General features: G+C 56.8%; 2 protein-coding genes across 4 annotated transcripts; one reads left to right on the forward strand and one right to left on the reverse strand.

Moving 5' to 3' along the window:
- Positions 1-152: 152 nt before the first annotated feature.
- Prcd (photoreceptor disc component) lies at positions 153-10,756 on the reverse strand. 2 transcript variants are annotated; one of them, XR_009592721.1, is made up of 6 exons: positions 10,643-10,756; positions 8,113-8,289; positions 7,783-7,851; positions 6,278-6,341; positions 5,855-5,947; positions 153-1,442 (listed from the first exon to the last, which is right to left on the reverse strand). XR_009592721.1 is itself a non-coding variant. In XM_021663794.2 (5 exons), exons 2-4 carry the CDS (start codon positions 8,184-8,186, stop codon positions 6,320-6,322), a joined length of 165 nt encoding a protein of 54 aa, XP_021519469.2. In that variant the 5' UTR covers positions 8,187-8,289; positions 10,643-10,756; the 3' UTR covers positions 153-1,442; positions 6,278-6,319. The 2 variants fall into 2 exon arrangements, 1 of the variants encoding a protein (XP_021519469.2); XM_021663794.2 differs by lacking the exon at positions 5,855-5,947.
- On the forward strand, positions 10,241-20,249 carry Cygb (cytoglobin). 2 transcript variants are annotated; one of them, XM_021663793.2, is made up of 4 exons: positions 10,895-11,186; positions 15,908-16,139; positions 16,476-16,639; positions 18,855-20,249. In XM_021663793.2, exons 1-4 carry the CDS (start codon positions 11,044-11,046, stop codon positions 18,886-18,888), a joined length of 573 nt encoding a protein of 190 aa, XP_021519468.1. In that variant the 5' UTR covers positions 10,895-11,043; the 3' UTR covers positions 18,889-20,249. The 2 variants fall into 2 exon arrangements, with proteins under 2 accessions (XP_060242322.1, XP_021519468.1); XM_060386339.1 differs by lacking the exon at positions 18,855-20,249 and having other exon boundaries at positions 10,241-11,186; positions 16,476-16,643.
- The last annotated feature ends 769 nt before the right edge of the window (positions 20,250-21,018 follow it).

Below are 21,018 nucleotides of genomic sequence, written 5' to 3' on the forward strand. Positions count from 1 at the left end.
ACCAGGATCTGTGAAAGTTCTTAAAATATTTTATTAGAGCTAGGGATACGGCTCAGTGGTTAAGAACACGGGCTCTTCTTTTAGAGGTCTTGAGTTCAATTCCCAGCAACTACACGGCGGCTCACACGCATCTATCATGTGATCTGATGCTCTCTTCTGGCCCACAGGCGCACATGCGCATAGAGCACTCATGTACATAAAATAAATGAGTCTTTAAAAAAGAGAGAGAAAGATTTTCTTTGTGTATGTGGGGTTGGTTATGCACATTGTTAGTTCAGTGCCTAGAGGCCAGAAGAGGAAGTCACATCCTTGAAACTGGCTACAGGTAGTTGTAAGCTGCCTTGGGGTACTGGGAACAGAATTCTAGTCTCCTGGAAAAGCAGCTCAACTGTTGAGCCAGATGTCCAGCCCCTGAATTGTGAAAGTTCTTCATTCTACTCTTTAAATTGATTTATTTCTCTATGTGTGGGTATGAGCTTTGTGCCCACATGCATGTGGGAACCTTCCAAGTCCAGAAGAGGGTGTCAGATCCCTTGAAATTGGAGTTACAGACTGTTGTGAGACACCATGTAAGTGCTGGGACCCGAACCCTGGTCCTCTGCAAGAGCAGCAAATGCTCTTCACCTCTGAGCCATCTCTATTCCAGATAGAGGTCTTTCTTAGATGCTTGTTTTGTCTTGTTTTTTGAGACAGGTTCCTACTATGTAGCCCTGGCTGGCCTGGAGCTTGCTATGTAGACCAGGCTACCCTCAAACTCACAGGGATCCCCCTGCTTCTGCCTTGCAAGTACACCACAGTACCCAGCTTGTTTGGGTGTTTGTTTGTCAGGGGTTGGGGTGGGGGCTGAGGACTGAACCTAGAGTTTTGTACTGCCCGTCCAGCACTCGACCCCGGAGCCACACCCAGGCCATTTGTTTGGCCAGTGTTCCCACCCAGTCCTCACAAGTGTGTACGTTTACTTTTGTTCAAGTGCAGTTGGTTTTCCTTCTGTGTGTTCTGCCCCCTGTTGAATTGCCATTGCTGCCTCTGTTTCTGCATGTCACCATGAGTGTCACACTGTCTCCTCACCTGCTCTGGTTTTCCTTCCTGACGAGAGATTGATTCTGAGCAGAGGCTGAGACAGTCACAGGGTCACCGTCTTGTGTGCCCTCCACTGTCATGCCTGCTTCTTATGTCTTGTCCAGTTTCTGGTTGGATTTGACAGGTGCTCTGAATCTGGTTTTGCACTGTGGCACACAGGCACTCCATAAGTGTTTGTCACGTGGGCACATCTTTGTCAGCACCCTCGGCCGCAGTCCATCGGAGTCTCTCTCGGTGGAGATAGTCTAAGCCGCCCTGGAGCTCCTCCAGCTGCTTCCCTTCCTGGGGAGGTCATGAGATCTTCACATCTCAGCACCAGGCCGTGCAGATTCACCATGTTTACTGAGTGGGGAAACTGAGGTCTAGAGAACAAAAAGCCATCTGAGTCAGCAGAGCTGAGCTAGCATCTTTCCTCACCAGCGTCTTCCCAGGGCCTTAAGCAGCAGGGCAGGGAAGGTGGCTGACGTTGCTATATCACTCCCTCAACACTTGTGATCTGTGTATCCTGGCACCCACCGCACGCTTGTAAATAAACAGGTGAACACACGCTGACGTTTTCATGTGGTTTTTGCCCACACTGTGCACGTGATTGTGTGTGTGTGTGTGTGTGTGTGTGTGTGTGTGTGGGCGCGCGCGCTAAGATAGGAATGAAAATGGCACTTTGACTCTGGCTCGTAAGCTCAGCCTATCATTAAATCTTTTTTTCTCTGTTTGAATTTTCATAGCCACACCGTGGTCTTAACTCCCTACCAGGGGCACAGGATACCCTTCACAGAAAGGGTCTGTGGTCCCAATTTAACTAGCGGGTCCTTGAAGCTACCTTCTTGCACTCCACACCCCTCCCTCTTTTCCTGGCGGGCAAACAAGCCTTTAAAGCTCTCACCTTCCTCAGCCCTCCTCCTCTGCAACTGGGCAGCTGACTGTCACTCCTTCCCCAGAGTCCTGACCCTGGTTGAAGGAGGCAACAGAGTGGCAAGTGACAGTGATCATAAGCAATGGCCTTGCTGTCTGTCATCCCTGCCAGGGGCCAGCACTTCCTGTCTCAGGGGCACTGCTGGATCCTAAGGAGGCAGACTCTCCTTGCTCTCCCCAGCAGGCAAGCAAGGACTAGCCTTTCAGATCCCAGGGTCTGGCCTGCCTTTGATTGGCATGTGCTTGAAGAGAAAGCAGCAGGGATCTCTTGGGCAGCCCTGACGCAGCTGCATAGACAGATGTGGCCGGCAGGTCCACAGCCAGGCCCTGTATCCTTGTAGGTCACACGCTGATTTTTTTTTTTTTAAGCCCCCATCTCCAGCTTCAGGACCTCTCTATCATAAGCTTTGGCATCATATTCCCAGACACAGGTTCTAGCTTGACTGCCAGCTGTGACCTTGAACACACTCTGTGAACTTCGCTTTCCTTATTGGGTAATGAGGATAACAGCAGTCCCTGCCTCATCAATGAGACCATGCTTATAAATAAGACACTGGGCTCAGTGCCTAGCATATAATAAGTGTTTGATCCATATTAGCAATCATTAATAGTATTATTAGTGTCATTAGCATTCTGTTACTGTAAGCTGCCGAATGGCCACCCTGACATTCTTATTTTCTGGCTCACAAAGAAATAGCACTCTCCTCCAGCACAAGGACACAGCTCCCGAACAGCCCAAAACCCTGCAAAGAGCACAGCACGAAAACAGGCCAGGAGAGTGAGGTACTCCACTCAGTTCTCCTCTCGCCTGCCTCAGTTGGTCCCAGGTCCCACTTAGTCTAGTACCAGCCAGCGCGCCTGCCATATTCCCATCTCAGGACTGCTCCTTATTCATGCACACGCTACACATTTGGGATGGGTGGGTTCGCTTTAAGGTGGCACAGGCTAGCATGGTATAGCAACAGCTGCTAAAGCGGCTAGAGCCACTACCTTGCTCCCCCACACCGTCTCATTTGTTCTCTGGTCATGTTCCAGACTCCAGGAGAGACTGGCAGCCGTCCTGAGTGTCAGCCACAGAAGCAGCAGACAGCAGCACTTCCTGCTCAGGCTGCTGCCCTTGGCCACCCTGTAGCTCAGAGCAGCCTTTTCCCTGTCACTCAGGCTGTCAGCAGTAGGGAGATTAGCATTCAGACACAGGAGGGAAGGTAGCAGGGCAACCGACTCCTGTCTTGGGTAGCTGAGGTTGGCTTGGAAAGCAAAGCCTGTCACAGGAAGCTGTCCGGGCTGAGACAGCTGTCTGCACACAGAGAGGCCCTGGATGGGTGCTCTCAGCCACCTCTCCACCTCCCCTGCCCTCTGGCCTCTTCTCACTTGCCCATCACAGCCTGTGATGTATGTGGAGAGAGGAGAGGAAGTGCCCTGGGGTGAGGAGGAAAGAGCTGTCACAGCTGGACACAGTTCACACCCACAGGCTGGAAGCGCTGCAGCACTCACTAGTGAGCTAGCCACTGCACGAATCATCTAACCCTCGCACAACTACCTGTCTTGTAGGCAAGGAAACAAAACCATCTCTTCATCTCGGCTCTGTCTCTCCTACTGTACTTAGCTTTCTGCCTACCAAGCATCTGGATATCCCTGTCCCTGTTTCCAAACTGCAGCTATTTCTAAGGAAATGGGAAAGGGAAGAATTTGGCCTCTGGGAGAACCTGGTCATGGCCAGGAACTAACTGACAACGCTTCATACTTTAAAGCCCCTCCCTTGACCTGTGTGATGGGAGCTAGTGGGCTGAGGGAAGGCACCTGGGTGCTGGGAGCCTCCTGAAGAGGAGTTCCAGGCCGAGGGGAGGGCGCATGGGCAGTAGGAGTCTCCCCTGTGAGGGAAGGGACTCTACAGCAAAGAGAGCTGCAAATGTGCAGACTGCACAGAGAGGCTGGGGTGGGAGAGGCCCTGGGAATAAGCCGAGCGTGGGCAGGGTGTACGGGCAAGGTGTAAACACAGTCTGCTCCCACCAAAGCCAGCCTGCTCCCCAGAGGGAAAGGAGCCCTCCCTCCCAGCCCACATGGCATCCCAGCTGCCGGGTCCCAGGGAGTCTCATCCTGCATCCCGCCCCCCCAGCCCCCACCCCACACCCACACTCCCCGCCAGCAAGCCCCTCCCCATCCCCTGTCTGCCCTTCATCTGGAAGGGATCCTTAGAGGAGGCTCAAGGAACAGAGCTGCAGAAAGGTGCTGCCCTGTCAGAATCGGGTCTGGGCCAGGAGCCAGCCCTGGTACCACTCTGTGACCTTGGCCTGACAATTTCTTGGATCACTGGAAAGGAGGCAGGCAACTTGGAGACGGCAGAACGAGCAGAGACAAGGGTGAAGTGACAGGAACACGGTGACTAGATTAGAGAACGAACGCAAAGCTGGGATCAGAGAACACAGACGGAGTTCCTAGGAACAGTGCCCTCTGGCCACCAGCCTCACAGTCCTGTCAGTAGGACAACTCCTGCCTCCCAGGGGGAAGACAGGCTGGCAGGAGCTGAGACAGGTGGCCATGGGCTCGTGGCCTGAGTCAGGGCACTCTGGCAGGTTCTTTCCCCTAGTGTGTGCCCCCCCCCATGCACACCTCCTGCCCCACTTTAGCATCTCCTACAGAACAGCCTGTGTGCGTACCCAAGGCAGGTTCCCTGCAGCCCCCCCACCAACACCCCAGCACCGGGTCCCTCAGCTGCTGCACTGACCCCCTTTTCTCCCTCCACTGAAGCGGAGCAGCGCTGGGATCCTGCTGTCTAGGGGACTTGTCTCCTGCCGCCTGAAAGTCAAGGGCAGAGGCTGGCCAGACAGAGGCATCACTGCTGGGCTGGCAGTGAGGAGCTGGATGGGGAAGGGAGGCGCATGGGTGAGGGCACTTTTGAAGATGAATGGCTCCCAGACAGTCGGGAGCAGCTGCCTGCAGGCTAAGCCTGGATGGGGGAGTAGGAGCGGAAATGTGCTTTTTTATCTCTGCTCTGGATCAGGCAGGACAGTAAAGAGAGAAATGGCAGAGCAGCTGGGGGCAAGGAAGGCGGCCGCCGAGTTACTGAGCAGTCAGCACAGTGACAAAAACAGGTGCCATGCTTTCCCCGCATGCCAGTGTCCATTTAGAGCGTGCGCACACACACACACACACACACACGTGCATGCACGCACACACAGACACAAAGCACATTCGGAGCTCAAGCTGGTGTCTGCTCCCATCCAGCTTCAGGCAGACATGCCCCATACGCAGCTGGCCTCCCTTACTGATAATTTCAGAAGAGCAGCCAATGACAGAGTGAGTTCTAGGGCCTGAGAAGAGGCAGATGCCCCAGGAATGAGTATCACTGCAGCAAAGTGACACAGCCCAGTCCTGGACCACAGGGGTTTAACAGACTAGCGCCTGAGCTGACAGATGGCCAGGCCGAGCAGCAGCAAAGTCGACTAGGGGGTAAGCTTGGATCCCCCCACCTGATAGTGTGGTAATGGGCCTCTCTCCATGAGTGCCACGCATACCAGGACTATGGTCTTCCGGTTATGGTAAGGATTGGATTAGAGAATGACTGGCAGGACCCTTGATGACTGAGTGCAAGCTCTCATTTATCCTTCGTTCTGCTCCTCTGCTTGCACCTGGCCCTTGCCTGGGATGCTGGGGTTCCCTCCAGTTAACCTGGGGGGAGGGGCTGGAATGTCTCTCTCTCTCTGTGCCTTCTCCAGCTTGGCAGCCCTCAGCAGGAACTTAGGAATGGGAACCTGGAAAGCTCAAGCACCCGTGTCCTTCCTGCCAGTGCTAGCATTGCCCAGGAGCCCCAGAGTCTTGGCCTGTCTAGGAGAAGACCTAGGGCTGTGGGGGAAGAGCCTACCTTCTCCGTGGCTGCTTCTCCCATTCTCCCTCCTGCCATTGCTTCCAGCCCCCACAGCATCCTCCCAGGATAGGGGTTGAACGAGGACTCCAGGTAGAACAGAAAGCCAAAACAGTTCAGGGCCCTCTCCTAGGCCCAGAGGTGGGATGTGTCCTTTAGGGTGGCCCATCCCAGACTGCAGCCTCTCCCTCAGAACCTGGACGTTGCCCCTTGGACACAGCTCAGCTGCCGCCCCACCCCCAAACCCAGAAAAGTCTCAGGGCCACACTGGATTCTTGTCAAACCGGCCCTTGCCCAGTGTCCTGAAATCAACCCAGACTCTCTCAACCTCCACCATGAGAGCTGAAGGTTGACTCCCTTGTCCCACGTGGCTGGACCGCTGCTCTGCCCCCTGCCCTCCAGGGCTCCTGGTACTGCCTTTACCTGGCTGGGTCACAGAGCCGAGCTGCCTGAAGAAGTGGAGGCCTACTTCACAGGTCCTCTCTCTCTGAACAGAAGGAAGCACAGGAATCAGAAGTTGGAAGGGTTAAACTTGTCATGTCTGGGGCTCTCCTCCTCTTCCTACTCCCACGTAGCCACTGACCCCATGCCACCCCAGCCAGCCCTGTGGCAGCCTCCATCAGTAACTGGCTCCTTGTTGTCAGGTACCTGGGTGCTAAGGAGTTAAGAGGTAAGTGCTTCCTGCTGGCCAGGCCACACCATGCCGGGCCTGCCCAGATGAGATAGCTACTTGGAAGTCAGATGGTTCCCCGTTCAAATCTTCCTGTTGCTCAGTCTCCTCAGCCATTACCAAGTGATTATACACAGCCATGTCCGGGAAATAACACGGATGGTTACCGAGAATTATTGTATAACAAAAGCCTGGGAGCTGGGAGTGGTAGCCGTCTTTAAGCTCAGCACTCAGGAGGCAGGCGCAGGCAGATCTCTGAGTTTGAAGCCAGCCTGTTTCACACAGCAAGCTCCAGGCCAACTAGGGCAACGTGGTGAAACCTTGTCTCAAAACAAACAACCAAAAAAGAAAGAAGAGAGAAAGGCCTAGGGAGGCATCAGGCTCCCGTCAGCTGCTCGTCCAGGAGTGCGGCTGGACAGACCAGCAGTCACCTTCCGCTGCCCTTTGGCAGCCTCGCAGCCTCTCTCAGCAACTCCGCCTGTAGGGTGGATGTGTTTGCCCTTCCATACTGACTGAGCACAAGTTGGTAAGGACCCGGATCTCGGTGGGCCCTGAATCCCAGGAGATCTTTTTTGCCCTTTGTTTTCACTAGGAGTGAGAGTTATCTTGAGATGTTGCCCATGCTAGGGAGAGCATGGGCATAATGTCTTATACAAAGGTACTAAATAGCCGTTGGTTTACTGTTTTAGTGTTTTGAGGGCATGGAGGCCCCTTATTATTTAAAAAAAGGAAGAAAAAAAAAGACTGATAAACCAGGGAAGGAAAAATCTGGAAGAATGCACAACTTCACCGCCCCAAAGGCCACATGGCTTCAACCCAGGGAAGAGTTAACTTTCTGGCCACTGGAGACAGCGTCCTGCCCGCAGGGGCTGCCCAGCCAATGGTGCTCAGTGCTGATGATGTCATGCTCCTCCTGAGCCTTCTATTGGGGACTGGACAGCGAATCCTGCTGGAGGCTCAGGCAACGGAGCTGCAGAGCCCGTCGGTGGCAGAGGAAGGAGGAGGGAGGACCAAGGACGGAGAGCAGCGCATTGACCCAGAGTGGCCTCTGCCTCCTCCCTCTGCTCCCGGCTTCCTCAACAGAAGGTCCTCCTGCGGACTGCCCCACACTCACATCCCAGAAGCAAAGCAACCTCACCTGCCCACCACACAAGGACTGACTATGGAGAAGGCTAGAACACTGGACCCACGCACCACACAGACACACACACACACACACACACACACTCACACACACTCACACTTCCTCTCGACTCACCTGCCAGAAGATTGACAGTCAGTGTCGGAGCTGCTCCCCACAACTGCCCCATCCACTGTGCTGGGCTCCCTGGGAGGGGAAAGCAGGCAAGAGAACCTGTAGGCAGGGCTCAGCCTCAGCATCCGTCCCACCCACTTGCCACGGTTCAGCAGCACAGGAGTAATGGGGCTGGCTGCTCGAACCCAGCACCACCTGCTCTGAGAGTGACCCCATCAGGGTGTCCTTTGAGGGCCTCCCAGATCAGGCCTGCTCACCCTAAGCTCGGCTGTAACTCCCCCTGGTCGCTCCTCCCACCCGAAGCCCCCAGTCCACAGCCCATCAGTCTCTCACGGTTCCACCCGGTTGTTGGTAAATCTGCGGCGCCACAGCATGGCCAAGCTGAGCAGGAAGAGAGTGGTGCACATGGCTCAGCTGCCCCATCCCCACCGAAGACCAACTCTGCAGAAGGCGGCTGCAGGCGAGGGGCCGCACTGCCCGGCCACCTCTCACAAGCCACAGCCGTGTTTCCTGAAAGTTCCCGGGGACAGATTAGGAGGTTCAAGCTGATTAGTGGAGTCAGCAGACCTGACCTTGTAAAGAGATTAAACTCACCAGGCCCAAGATCTCCCCTCTATCGCAGAGTAAGCCATCCTCCTTCAGGGACACGCACAGTGGCCCTGAGCACCTGCCCAGAGTGTCCTGCCAGAACATTCACTACTACCTGGGCTTCAAGGCAGGTAGCACAATCAAGTTAAGTGACTTACTTCCATACAGTGTGAAAGGTACCTGCTGAGCACCTGGGGAATTGCAAGCATCAAGGATAGCTTCAAAGAGGATCTGTGGGGCCTGGCCCAGTGACAAAGACCTGTAAGCCACTGGGGAGGGGAGGGTCACCTCGAGTTCAAAGCCTGGCTGAGCTACAGAGAGAACTGGAGGAGGCCAGCTCCGGGGAAACCTAATGAGAGTCCCTCAAAGGGGTGTGCAGAGATAGCTCAGGGGCAGAGCACTCTCCAGGGCTCTGAGTTCAGCCTCCCATACAGGAGAGAAAGAGTGAGCCAGGAGGTAATGGAGAAGGATGGGCCCTCAGCCAGCTCTGCTGGGCTGCTGACATGAAAGCATGCAACACTCTCCAGCGACGGGCTGAGGCAGAGGAGCTGCACTGTCACAGCAGAGAGAAGGGAACAGAGGATGGAACCAGAAAGACCAGGAGCGGAGAGTGTGTCTGTGAACTGGCTCCCGCGCTCCCTCTAAATTTTCCTCCTTACACCCCCTTTTCAGGAAAAGGCAGAATTGAGGTGTGCACTCACGGATGGAACTATAAATTCTATCTTATATAACTCTCTTATATAATTTAGATATAAATTATAAGCTTAATCAATTATGTGCTAGCCTCCTGTGCCAATACATTCTTATGAGGTATGACAATTGGAGGGGAAGATGAATAGAAATATTCTTTGTACATCCCAGCTGGACCTCCTGTTAGCTGCCTGAGCCTCGGGGAGCAGAGCAGGAGTGAGTGGAGCAGGACTGGGACAAGAGCTGAGTGATGCTGGGACCTGAACCCCACTGTCCTTTTCAAGACCGTTTTCCTTCCCTAACCAAGATGGGAGGCAGTGCCTCCTGCCCAGGAATCCCGTTCGGTGCCCCAACACTGAGCTCCAGGAAGGGCCCTGCTGGCCCCAGAAAGGTCCTTGTTGCCCTACCGTGACTGAACAGTGACGTCTCATCTCACCTGTTAGATTTTGATTTTTTAATCTTTGTTATTATTTGTGGGGGGGTCAAAGAACAACTTTCAGGGGTCAGTTCCTCCCTTCTACCATGTGCATCCCTGGGATAGAACTCCGCTCATCAAGGTTTGGGGAGGGGGGCAATACCTTTAAAGATTATAAATGAGCAGGAACCAAAGCTCCTCCTGGGCGACAGCACTCCCCATCCTGAACAGGGAGCCTCAGAGACACCTCCGGAGGCGTCAGGGCCCCATCTTCAGCAGGGGAGAACCAGAGACACCTCACCTTTCTGGGTCAGGACCTAAGGCCCTCTGTGGTCTCAGGGTTCCTGCTGCCTATGGCCAGGCCTGAGCCACTGCTGGCAGGATGGAGTTTCTGGGTCTCTCCAGACTGCAAGGCTCCCCCTCTGTCCCAGTCCTAACTCTCCCTGAGCAGTCTACGGAGAGGAAGGATTTGCCTTCTGCTTCTCAAATCGAATCCTTGAGGGTGACAGCTGTCTCCACTGTCCGTGCCTTACTCTGGACTTCTGGCTCCCAGAGCCTGCCTGTCACACCTGACTGCCAACCGCCTCTCTATGAAACATCACTCCACCAAGGCCAAGGCTAGAACTCAGGACAGCGTCTGCTTCTTACCTGCCTGTCATTAATTCGCCTCTCAGGACTTACTTCCTGCTTGCCGGCATGGGGTGGCACTGGTGAGGAGGAAAGGGGGGCACGGGGCTCTGGCTCCCCAGACTGGACATGTGTTCAAGTTCGGAGAGAGCCAGGAGGAACGGCAGATGGGAAGAGAGACTACGCATAGCCCTAAACCTGCCAGAACTTGGGGTTCCCGGGTCTGAGACTGGTGCCTGTGCCCAGTTTCAGACTCAGGAGTGGCGGCTCTACAGGGGAAGCCCAGATTTGTTAGGAGGTTCGTCCTCCCCAGCAGGCGACCAGTGGCGATGCCCTGGGTGTGTTTGACTGTGAGTCAGTTCCCCACCGCGTGGAGGGTACACACACACACACACACTCAGGTCCAGGCACTGCGCACGGAGAGCTGGCACCCGGCACCCCTAGCTCCCACCGACCCGGGCGCACTCCGGTGCGGCCCGCGCTACCCAGCGCCGCGTGACCCCCTGATCCTCCCAGCCCCTTCTGCACATTGGCCACACCTACCTCTCCCAGCGGGAACCGCGGTGGCCTCGCTAGCCGGTGGGTGGTCAGGCGGGCAGACGCCAGCCTTGACGCCCCGATCCCGCCTAACCTTCACCTTGCCAGAACTGCCTCCCCGAAACAGGACTGGGGTTTTGGAGCGGATTCATTTTTTTCAAACATCCCTCCCCCACCCCCAGCAGACCACATCCCCGCCCCCAGCTCGCAGTCCCCCGCCCCCTGCACATATACCCTGCACACACGCGCGCATACACACCCGGCGCGCACAGACACACACACACACACACACACACGCTCCCTCCCTCCGGCGCTCTACTCCGCGCCCGCCCGCTCGCCTCGCACGCACCGGCCTCGACTCCCCGCGCCCGCCGCCCAGCGAAGCCGCGCCGGGCTCGGAGCTGCTCATGGAGAAAGTGCCAGGCGACATGGAGATAGAGCGCAGGGAGAGGAGCGAGGAGCTGTCCGAGGCGGAGAGGAAGGCGGTGCAGGCTACGTGGGCCCGGCTGTATGCCAACTGCGAGGACGTGGGGGTGGCCATCCTGGTGAGGTAGGTGTCGCTCCCGGCTTGGCGGGGCCCAGGACGGGGAGGGTGACAGCGGCTGCGGGGAGAGGCGGGCTCGGCCCGCTGAGAGCTCCGGCGCCACCTCTCCAGCGATTGGGGACGGGTCACGGTGGCGGGGGTGCTTTTTGGAGCGATGGAAACCTTAGCTGATTCCTGGCTCGGGGAGTGGGGCTCACTTAGTCTCCCTGGCCCAGGAACTCGCCCAATCCCAGTCGTGAGCCAACTCAGCTGTATCCTGGGGTATCTGAGCGGACCTCAGAAGGGACCGGTGGGTCTCCCCGTGTTAGAGACAGGCAGAGAAACCGAGGTTCAGCCGGGAAGGGGTTTAAAGAGGGAAACAGCACGCGCTGTCCAGCTGGGCCCTTGGGAAGAACACAGCGGAGAGCAGGGGGTAAAGGTTAAGAGGGCTGGCTGCCCAGCTGCCCCTCTCCGCCTCAAAAGTGAGGCCAGCACGTGCTAGCTGCAGGTGATACAGGTGAGCCAGCAGGCTCCTGGGAGGAAATCCTGGTCGAGTTTTTGGTTTGTTTGTTTTCTTTGGGGGGGGGGTGGCTTTCAGGAGACAGGGCTGCTCTCTGGACCCTCCAGTCCGGTAAGAAGTAGAGAGTCTGGCGCAGTGTCTCTGAGGACCTCCCACCCTATGTGACCTGTAGTTACACACCTGTGCGGGTGATGTCTCCAAGCCCCGCAAGCCAGAGACTGACTCCAGCTACAAATCAAATCTAGACTCTTCCTACACCCATTGGACCCAGGGGTACAGGCAGGCAGAACCGCCACACTCACCGTCAGCCCCAGTTCTTGGAAGAGAGGGGTGGGGGAGGGGGCCTGTCAAATCTAGGACAGAGCAGGGCAGCGCGGGTGAAGATGGGTGAGACCTGGGGGCCAGGACCGCCCATGCGTGTCTGTTTTCTGTTCTCCATCCCTTCTCTGGCCTCTCTGCCTCTGCCTCCTGCAAGCCTGAGACCTGCTCGGCTCCCTGCTGATAAGCCTGGATTCCAACTCAGAAATAGGTTTTGAGGGAAGAGAGCAGAAGCAGTTTGAAGGAGTTAGGGGAGGGTTGCTGAGGAAGAGGAAGGGGCAGCTAGTCCCGGGCCACCCTGCCCGGTGTGGCGGGAACCAAGCAGGGCCGCTGGGATGCTCAAGCTGCAGACACTTGGAGACACAGATTGGCAGTGTGGGCACACACACCCAAGCGCGCAGTGGGGAACAGAGTCGCAGATGCGCCAGTCTGCATCCCCAGAGGGCTGCTTTCAGCCCTGTGCCATACCCCCCCCGGGCCCACAGTGCACATGTGGGAACAAGGCAAGGCCTGCAGGACCTGGAGATGCTGTGTAGGCCTGGCTATTCATCAGTGAGTTGCTTCCCCAGGAATGGGGGGGGGGGCAGAGGAAGGACAGGAGCTGAGAGTAGGGCTCACTCTGTATCCTGTGAGCCCTTTCTTCTTCCGTACACCTCTGACACCAGGGGATCAGGCACGGCTGGCTGAGATATTTACTGATAGACTCTGCTCAAAGGCCAGTGGTGAACTTGAGAAGACCCGATATAGCAATCAGATCTGCCTGGCTGAGCCGCCCAATACCACACTTCACCTGACTCCACGGAGCCACTTGACCAACCTCGGCCCATACTCTATCGGCCACTCCCTGTGGCACGACCGACTCCTCTGCTGCCCCCTGCCTGCCCCAGGCCCGGCCAGTGGAAAAGGGAAAGGCCAAGACCCTTAGCTTCTCACAGCTTCCCTGTAACAAAACTCATGTCGTCCATAGGACCAGGTCCTCTGACCACCCTCTCAGTCCCCACCACCCACTCTGCCTGCAGGGTAGGGGCCGAAGAGGAGGCTGGGTACCAGCAGCAGTCCCTGGCAGATACATGGCACAGTGAAGGAGGAGGTAGCCGAGCTAGCTGCCTTAGGGTCTGGGGCAGACCCCAGGCCTCCACTCCTGTCAGGAAGAAAGCTGAGAAGGGAGCACCTCCCGCCTGGTTGTAATGCTGACACCTTCCCCCTCACACGCAGACAGGCCTATTTCAGGCTCTTGGAAGCCCGGATGCCTCTAGGAGCTGAGAAACTCCCTGAGACTGGCTGCTGAGGCTTCTCCCTGGCAGCTCAAGCCAGCCAGGGAGGGGTGGGAGGAAACCCAGGTTGGGGAGAAGCAGGGATGACAGCAGAGCTCAAGGCCTCCTTCAGGGATACACACAGTGCTACTGTGCTGGGGCCAGAGAGTCACCTGTGCTCAGGACCAGTTCTTGCCTGTTGGGCAGCCTTGGGGACCAGCCAGTTTCTGATCCTCAAGATGGGGAGGGAGCAAAGTGATGCTTGGATAGTGAATGCTCACTGGCTGCTCCCTGGGGTGCCCTCCTTGGGGAAAGGACATGAGAGCTTCTAGACTGTGGCGGCTAAATACCGTAAGAGGTCCCTTGCAAATGGCAACATACCATCCCCCCCCAAAAAAAAATGATTATTTTATTGCAATCATAGAAGCCTTAGAACCTGGGGTGCTTGTTACTTTGTGTAGGGGCTGGGGAATGTTTGTGTGTCACAGGATTCTCGTGGAAGTCAAAGGATGACTGTCCTGAGTCTGTCCTCTCTCTCCTTTCCCCTTGTGGAGGAAGAGCCTCTTGTTTCTGCCACTGCGCTGTCTCCTGGGGACCCTCTCTCGCTGCCTAGAAGTGATGGGGTTCCTGATGTGCCATAGCACCCTGTTTTTGTTTTTGTTTTTAATGTAATCTGGGGATCAAACTTGGTTGCCGGGTTTGCACTCTGAGCAATTTTACCCACTAGCTTGTCTCCCCGGTCCCTGAGGCATCTTTTCCCATTTGTCCCTCATCACAAAGCTTCCAGAGAAGTCCTGTGTGTTCTCAGGCTCACTGCCACCTTGGTCTACACCCACGCTCATCTGGAGAAGCCAGGGGCAAAGCTTCTGTCAAACCTTCACAGACAGGAGGAGGGCTCCTAAAGTGTCCAAGGTCACATTCAGCATCCAAGGGGGTCCCCAGTCATGGACAGTGCCCTGGCCACTGTCAGAACCTTTCTGCCAGAAGCAGCTATGTCCCCAGAAGGCCTGGCCAGCCGGATGTTCTGTGTCCATTGTCCTCACATCAGGCTCTCAGGCCTGAGCCACAAGCTGTGAGCTTCCTCTGATGCCGCAGGGGAGAATGATACACAAGGACACAGGTCAGGACCCTTTACACACTTTCTCAAGAACCACTAAATTATTGAAATGTTTCTCACTGAGTTCTAGCTGGTGGGGGGCTAGGCTGGGTGATGGGTCTGAGCATTTGTGAGACCCCTGCTCCATGCAGGGGTCTAGTCCAAGAGACTGAACGGGTAGCAGAGAAAACTGCCCAGTGGGACAGTCACCCTGGGTGGCCAGGGAGCAGCAGGTCTGACTCCGGGAATGTGTCAGGCATCCCACACGATGGGATGGAAGACTGGCCCAAGTGTGGCTGTTGGGCTGGGACAGAGAGGATTCTGGGAAGAGGCAGTGTAGACATGGCGCTGGAGAAGTGGGCAGGGGGACAGTTCATAAGAAGTCTGGAGCATCTAACTTGGGTGCAAAGCTACGGAGCCAATGGCTGTTTTTGAGCAGGAGGATGATGTAATGAAAGAAGGCTGGGGAAGTTAAACAAACTTAGATAAACTAGGGAAGGGAAGGGCCACGGTTAGAAAAGTTCAAATTCCCCTGCAAGGGACTTTTTGGGTGTGGTGGGCCATGCCTTAAATCCCATCCTTTGAGAGGCAGAGGACGGTACAAGCTCAATAAGTAATTACAAAGCGTACCACAACGGGGAAGTCAGTTGTTTAAGTCAGAACAGCCGGTCAGTATTTGCTGAGGGGCATCAAGGAGGGAAGAGACTGAGCGGGGAGAGAAGGGTTTCTCTTGCTTATCTCGTCCCTGGCTGTGTGCGCACAGACAGGTGGCTCCATCCACAAGGAGGGCTCTCACTTTCTTCCAAGAATGAACAACACGTGTTGTGGACACCGTGCTGGTGGCATGCGGGTTCTCCTTATACCCCCAGCCCCTGTGGGATAAGATGGCCGATGCCCACTTTGTGGATAAGGAAGCTGAGGCTTAGAGGAGATAAAGAATGGGTGCTTGCATGGGAACCATCAGGACCTGGGTTCAAAGCCCAGGACCGAGAGAGCAGCTAAATAAGAAGCTGTGTACGGGGCAGGATAGGCAAGGCAGGGCATGTGTGTAACCCCAGCGCTCAGGCAGGAGCCTGGTCGTCACAGAGATCCAGGCCAGCCAGCTGGGCTTGGCAAGAGCTTGTCTCAAAAAAGAAGAGGAAGAAGAGAGGGAGGGCAGCGTGGGAGGCAGAGGCAGGGCGGCTTGAGCCCAGGCGTTCAGGGCCATCGTGGGCAACACGATGAGTCTTTAAGAACGAAAGCAGCTGTCCCAGGCCTCTAGAAGCCTCTCCCTCTCGGTGAGCAGAGCAGGCCTCAGTGGGGTGTAGGCTCAGAAGGCACACGAGAGGCAAGGCAGACGGCGGCCTGGCACAAGTGGCTGCCAGGCTGAACAGGCTCAGCAGTTAGTCCCCGCAGGACCTGGCTAGAGGGAGAGCTCGTGGCTGAAGGACAGTCGCTCTGTGTGAGAGCTTTCAGCTATGACCGATGTGACTACCTCTCCAGCCCCTCCTCTATCTTGGCCACTCCAGAGGGACCTGGAGGCAGACCCCTGCTTCAGTGCCCACCTCCTTCCTCCTCCCAGGTTCTTTGTGAACTTCCCTTCAGCCAAGCAGTACTTCAGCCAGTTTAGACATATGGAGGATCCCTTGGAGATGGAGAGGAGCCCCCAGCTGCGGAAGCATGCCTGTCGGGTCATGGGAGCCCTCAACACTGTCGTGGAAAACCTTCATGACCCCGACAAGGTGTCCTCAGTGCTCGCCCTGGTTGGCAAGGCCCACGCCCTCAAGCACAAAGTGGAACCCGTGTACTTCAAGGTGTGTATGTCCTTCTGTTTGCTCTTGGCCAGAGCCCGCAGGCCGCTGGGCCACAGCTCCCTGCAGCCTGTGGCTCTGAGAGGGCACCCTGAGTAGCAGAGTTGGCCACCACGCTGCCAGCCGGTTCCCCCTGGAGAGGCTGTGGCAGGAAGGGCAGCAAGGCAGGAGGAGAGGAAGGTGGGAGCAGTGCAGTCCTTGTCCTGAGAGCGTGGCCTCCAGCAACAGCAGGCCATTAGTGTGTGCCCGCACAGGCCAGTACGGGGGAGCAGGGATCCTGGGGACTGTGGGAGGCAGGGGTGCCCAGGCGTTTACCCTCCTTCCCTCCTTTGCCCCCAGATTCTCTCTGGGGTCATTCTGGAGGTGATCGCCGAGGAGTTTGCCAATGACTTCCCTCCTGAGACGCAGAGAGCCTGGGCCAAGCTGCGTGGTCTCATCTACAGCCATGTGACCGCTGCCTACAAGGAAGTGGGCTGGGTACAGCAGGTCCCCAACACCACCACGTGAGGAGGGGGTGCGGGTGGGCTGGGCAGCCTCCCTGCTGTGTCCTCTCTTGTCCCCGAGGCTTTCCATCTGACTGACTGCCGTGGCAGGAACTCTTCAGACACGCAGACACGGGAGTCAGACACATTTAAGAGGAGGCTCAACACAAAGGCCCCCTGTGAGACAGCACCCTTCTCTCTTGAGGCCAGCTCCTGTCCAGCCCCTGCCCTTGGCTGCACAGAGCTGTGGACTCCAAGTAGCTTTGTCTGGGCAGTGCTTCTCCTCGCCTGGAGCAGGGAGGGCTCGGATCACCCAAGGCTATGATGCTCTCCTGGCAGGCGATGGCTCCTCCGGCTCAGAGCAGGGTGGGCCAGCTCCACCCTTCCTCCCCGGTACCAGTCCTGTAGGCCTGTTCCTCATCTCACAGTGACCAGCGAGTGCTTCCAGCCAGCCTCTGCCCTAACAGAGCTGGAGCCAGGGGGGTCACGAGGACACACGCACATGCCCAGGCCCACAAGGGACCTACATGGGTGTCACTCCCATGGTCAAGAACTAGGGATGTTTACTTCCAGTCTGACCAGAAGACAGCTCCCACTTCTAGGCTCCAACAGGGTGGCCAGACTCGGTGACTCCTGCTGGCTGGGAGCACCAGCAAGGGCTGGCCTTTGGATGTGGCAGCTGGGAACACTCAGACCCCCCGAGACCCCCAAGAGGCAGCTAACTCTGGGAGCTGAATGGAAGGGGAGAGGCAGGGCTGAAGTAGGAAGAAGAGGAGCGGAGGCGGGAACAGGAACCAGGGGTCAGCCAGCGGCTTGTTGTAGAGAAACATTCCCAGCAGTTTCCCATGGAAAAGGCAATGTCTCCTCGGGCTCTTCGGAGCCCCCACCCCCACCCCCGTGCCACCTCCTGCTTATGGGCCTCTCCACCCAGCTCTGCAGAGGAGGTCCCTAAGGGCCAGGGGAGGCCGGGCCTCCTGCCCTTCCTGCCACCGACCAACCAGTCATGTTGTGTGTCCCCCACCCCCCACCATCAGCAGCTCCCCAGGAGAGCGGAACAGAGTTCTCAGGAATCGGTAGCTGCAGCCAGGTCAGCTCCAGATGTGAACAGCTGGACCTGGACTGCCTCAGACCCGAGAGTTTTACCTGCCAGAGGAGGGCATTGGCCTGGCTGGAAAACTGGGGTCACCTCCAGCTGTCAGGGAGAGATCAGGGCGGAACCTGGGAGGGGCTCACCCTCCCCCCAGCTCCCCTCCCCAGGCAGGCTCTGCAGCCCAAGATGAGTTTGTTTACAGCCCGGACACAAGACTTCCTGCTTTTGGAGAAAAGAGCTTTTTACTGGGCCTAGGGGGAAGAGCTGGCCAGCGAGGCCCAGTGAATCAGAAACACATGGACCGAGCCCTCCCGCTCCTGCCCCAGCGGGACCCCAGGGACTTAGTGCTAGCCAAACCCCAAACTTCATCTGTTCCTCCTTTGGTCCTAGTGGGCTGAATGGGGGTGGGTGATGAGGCACCAAGACATCCCAGGGCTGAGCCACCGCCCCTCACCGTGGGCTTCCACAGCTGTCCCACCGTGGGACTGTCACCTCATCCCCTGACAGCCTCTGTCCCCATCTCTGGTATCCTGGGGTCATGGGTCTGAAGGACCCAACCTATGGCAGGACCCCCCCCCTTGCCCCACAGGGTGGGGTGGTGTCTCAGGGCCTACTTCTAGAAGGGCCCGTCCAGCTTCCCTTATCAGGGAGACGCAGTGAGCCAGACAGCACTGTTTATTGAACTGTCTCTGTCTCAGGGTGTGTCACTCTTCGTGGGTGGAGGGGCGCTGGGGCAGGGGGATGTGGCAGCCAGTGAGTTAGCTCAAAGAACTTTCCCGGCTTCATGGAAGCCAGCGAGTCCTGGCCCTGCCAGGACAAACAGCACATCTCATTTTCCAAATGAAGAGAAACAAGTTCACTTTTGTGTGGTGTCTTGGAGTGTGTAAAATGCTTCTGTTCTCAGCGGGTAAGCCGCGTTTTGGAGGGACAGGTCCAGGGCCCTCGTGGGCCACCTGACTGGCATGAGGTAGCACAGCAGGGATGGAGGTTGTGGGAGGCTGTCTAGCAGAGTGTTGGCCATCTTGGCAGGCAGTGCCCCCAGCTCGTGACCCCCCCACTCCCCTCTCCCGGCACCCCAGGCGCCCCATCTGCCCTCCACCACTGACCCCCGTCACCTGTTACCTTCATCTCCTCTCTCATCCACAGCCCACCGACCACGCTCCCCTCTTCAGGGCCGTAGGCCCCCTCCCAGCTCCCCCGTCCCTGGCAGCACTTTGGGCAGAAGGCTGAGTTCTGAAGATACTCCTTGACCTTCCATTTCTGGGCGCCAAGGAAGCTGGAGGAATCCCCGGACTCGACTTCCCGAAAGGAGGCCTTCATCGTGGCCGTGGTCCCCCAGGCTGCTGGGAGGTGGGGCTGGCTACCCGGATGCTGAACTTAGCGTGGGGATCCTTCTGCCCCACAGCAGAGGGCACACTCTTCTTGGCTTTTCTACTTACTGTTAGAGAGAGACCCGGCAAGTGGCCGGTGGAAAGCAAGGGCCAGCCAATGGGTCACCTGGGAAAGGAACCAGCCCGCATCGTTCTGCCCGCCAGCATGCAGGTTCTCCTTACCATCTCTAGAGTGTCACGCACACAGGTCTACCGTATACACAGATATATTCTATATATGATCTCTATATAAATATATATACACACACGTACATATCTATCGCGTGTACCTGCAGGCCCAGCTGTGGGAGGCCAGGAAGGGTCCTGGTCGCGCTTCTGGGCTGCTCTACAGGGAGCAGGGAGAAGTCCCAGAACAACACAAGAGGGCGGAGCCTGCTGGGAGAGTTGGGGCGACTCAGCTTGCCCCCGCAGCTCAGTGCTCTGTATTCATGCACCCCAACCCCAAAAAGAGAAAAGCTGGTTTGCCAGATGTACTGGAGCATGCCTGTGATCTCAGAGCGTGGGAGGCGGAGGAAGGAGAGTGAGGTCAGGTGGTCTACACCTGGTCTCTGTGGAGGTGAGTTTCAGGCTAGCTGGGGCTACACAGGAAGACCCTATCTCAAACAAACAACAACAAAAACCCATGAAGATCTGGCTCCTCAGCCCTCCCTTGCCCTCCCCTTCCCTTCCCTTCTCTCCCCAAGGGTTTAGCGGACTTGCCCTACGAAGGGCAAAGACCAGGGCATACCAAGAGTTCAGAAGATCCCAGTGGGGTGTCAGCCAGTGTACTCGTGGGTTGGTGGGTTAGGGAGGGTGAGGGGCAGCCTCAGTGAAGAGTCCTGGAATGTCAGCCTCACCTGCTCACTTCAGGCAGCAGACAGGCCCCAGGGCCAGGGGCCACCTCACACCCCTGGGCGGAGACCCAGGGCTCTCTCCCTCCTCCTCCTGGCCACTGGCCAGTCCTCTCCACCTAGTCTCTTTAACATTGCTGGGGACCCCGTGTGTACCCCTTGTACTGTCCTGAAGGATGTCTCGCTGCTGCGGCTACTGAGCCTGCATCTCCTCCGGTCCCATCCCCACGCAGCCTTCCTGTAACCGCCTGTCTTTTTGTAGTTTCTGATGTTTGTAACCAGACCCAGCTGTGCCATTAAAAAGGTCTGTTCTTCCTGTATCTGGTGTCTGTTCCATCTTCCAACCTCCCACCCCCACCCCACGGCCTGCCTTCACCTCTCCCTCCCCTCAGCAGTTCTAGTTAAGAGCATTTTCATGGAAAAAAAAAAAAAGTTCTATCCAGGGTACCCTTCCCTCGTGCTGCTCCTGGAGCACTGTCTGGGGTGGACCTGAAGATTGCTCAGCCAGCTAAGAAAGAAGCCAGGAGCTGGGCTTTGTCCGAACATGGAATGGGTCTGAGAAATTCTGAGAAGCTGGACCTACCTGGTGGTAGCGCTATCTCAGGAGGTTGAGACACGGGGGTTGGGGTGGGGACCAGCCTGGTCAACTTAGCAAGACCCTGTCTCAAAATAATGAACAAAGAAGGCTGGGGGCTTCTGCTCACTGAGAGAGCGCTGGCCTGGCAGTCACTGGGCTCTAGGTTTAATCTCCAGCACCACCACGGGGGGGGGGGGGGGGGGCGTGGGGAGGGGAGGCAGTGGCTTTTGGATTTTGTTCTGGCAAGGACAGGGTCTGTGCAGAATGGAGGGAGCGCTGTCAGAGCTGGGCTTGGGAGCACACATCTTTCTTCCCAGCAAGCAGCAGGCTGAGGCAGGAGGACAGCCTGGGTTACATGGTGAGCTCCTGCCTCAAAAAGTGTGTGTGTGTGTGTGTGTCTTTTCTAGTTGCCATGGCCTGTTTGCACTAGTCACACAGCCAGAAGCTAAACCTCGACCTCCTAGGCCTGCACACTGGACATCCCACGAGCGCGATGCTGAATGCAGGTCCTG

The sequence above is a fragment of the Meriones unguiculatus genome, chromosome 7 (assembly GCF_030254825.1).
Source record: "Meriones unguiculatus strain TT.TT164.6M chromosome 7, Bangor_MerUng_6.1, whole genome shotgun sequence".
NCBI classification, from domain to species: Eukaryota; Metazoa; Chordata; class Mammalia; order Rodentia; family Muridae; genus Meriones; species Meriones unguiculatus.

What these genes read in the sequence shown, in the direction of transcription:
- Prcd (XM_021663794.2), bottom strand. Translation starts at nt 8,186, where the DNA reads ATGTGCACCACTCTCTTCCTGCTCAGCTTGGCCATGCTGTGGCGCCGC. An exon ending in ACCAACAACCGGGTGGAACC is followed by an intron (nt 7,852 to 8,112) that starts GTGAGAGACTGA and finishes TTCCCCTCCCAG; the next exon opens with GGAGCCCAGCACAGTGGATG. An exon ending in GACTGTCAATCTTCTGGCAG is followed by an intron (nt 6,342 to 7,782) that starts GTGAGTCGAGAG and finishes CCTTCTGTTCAG; the next exon opens with AGAGAGAGGACCTGTGAAGT.
- Cygb (XM_060386339.1), top strand. Translation starts at nt 10,429, where the DNA reads ATGCCCTGGGTGTGTTTGACTGTGAGTCAGTTCCCCACCGCGTGGAGG. An exon ending in GGGGTGGCCATCCTGGTGAG is followed by an intron (nt 11,187 to 15,907) that starts GTAGGTGTCGCT and finishes TCCTCCTCCCAG; the next exon opens with GTTCTTTGTGAACTTCCCTT. An exon ending in TGGAACCCGTGTACTTCAAG is followed by an intron (nt 16,140 to 16,475) that starts GTGTGTATGTCC and finishes CTTTGCCCCCAG; the next exon opens with ATTCTCTCTGGGGTCATTCT.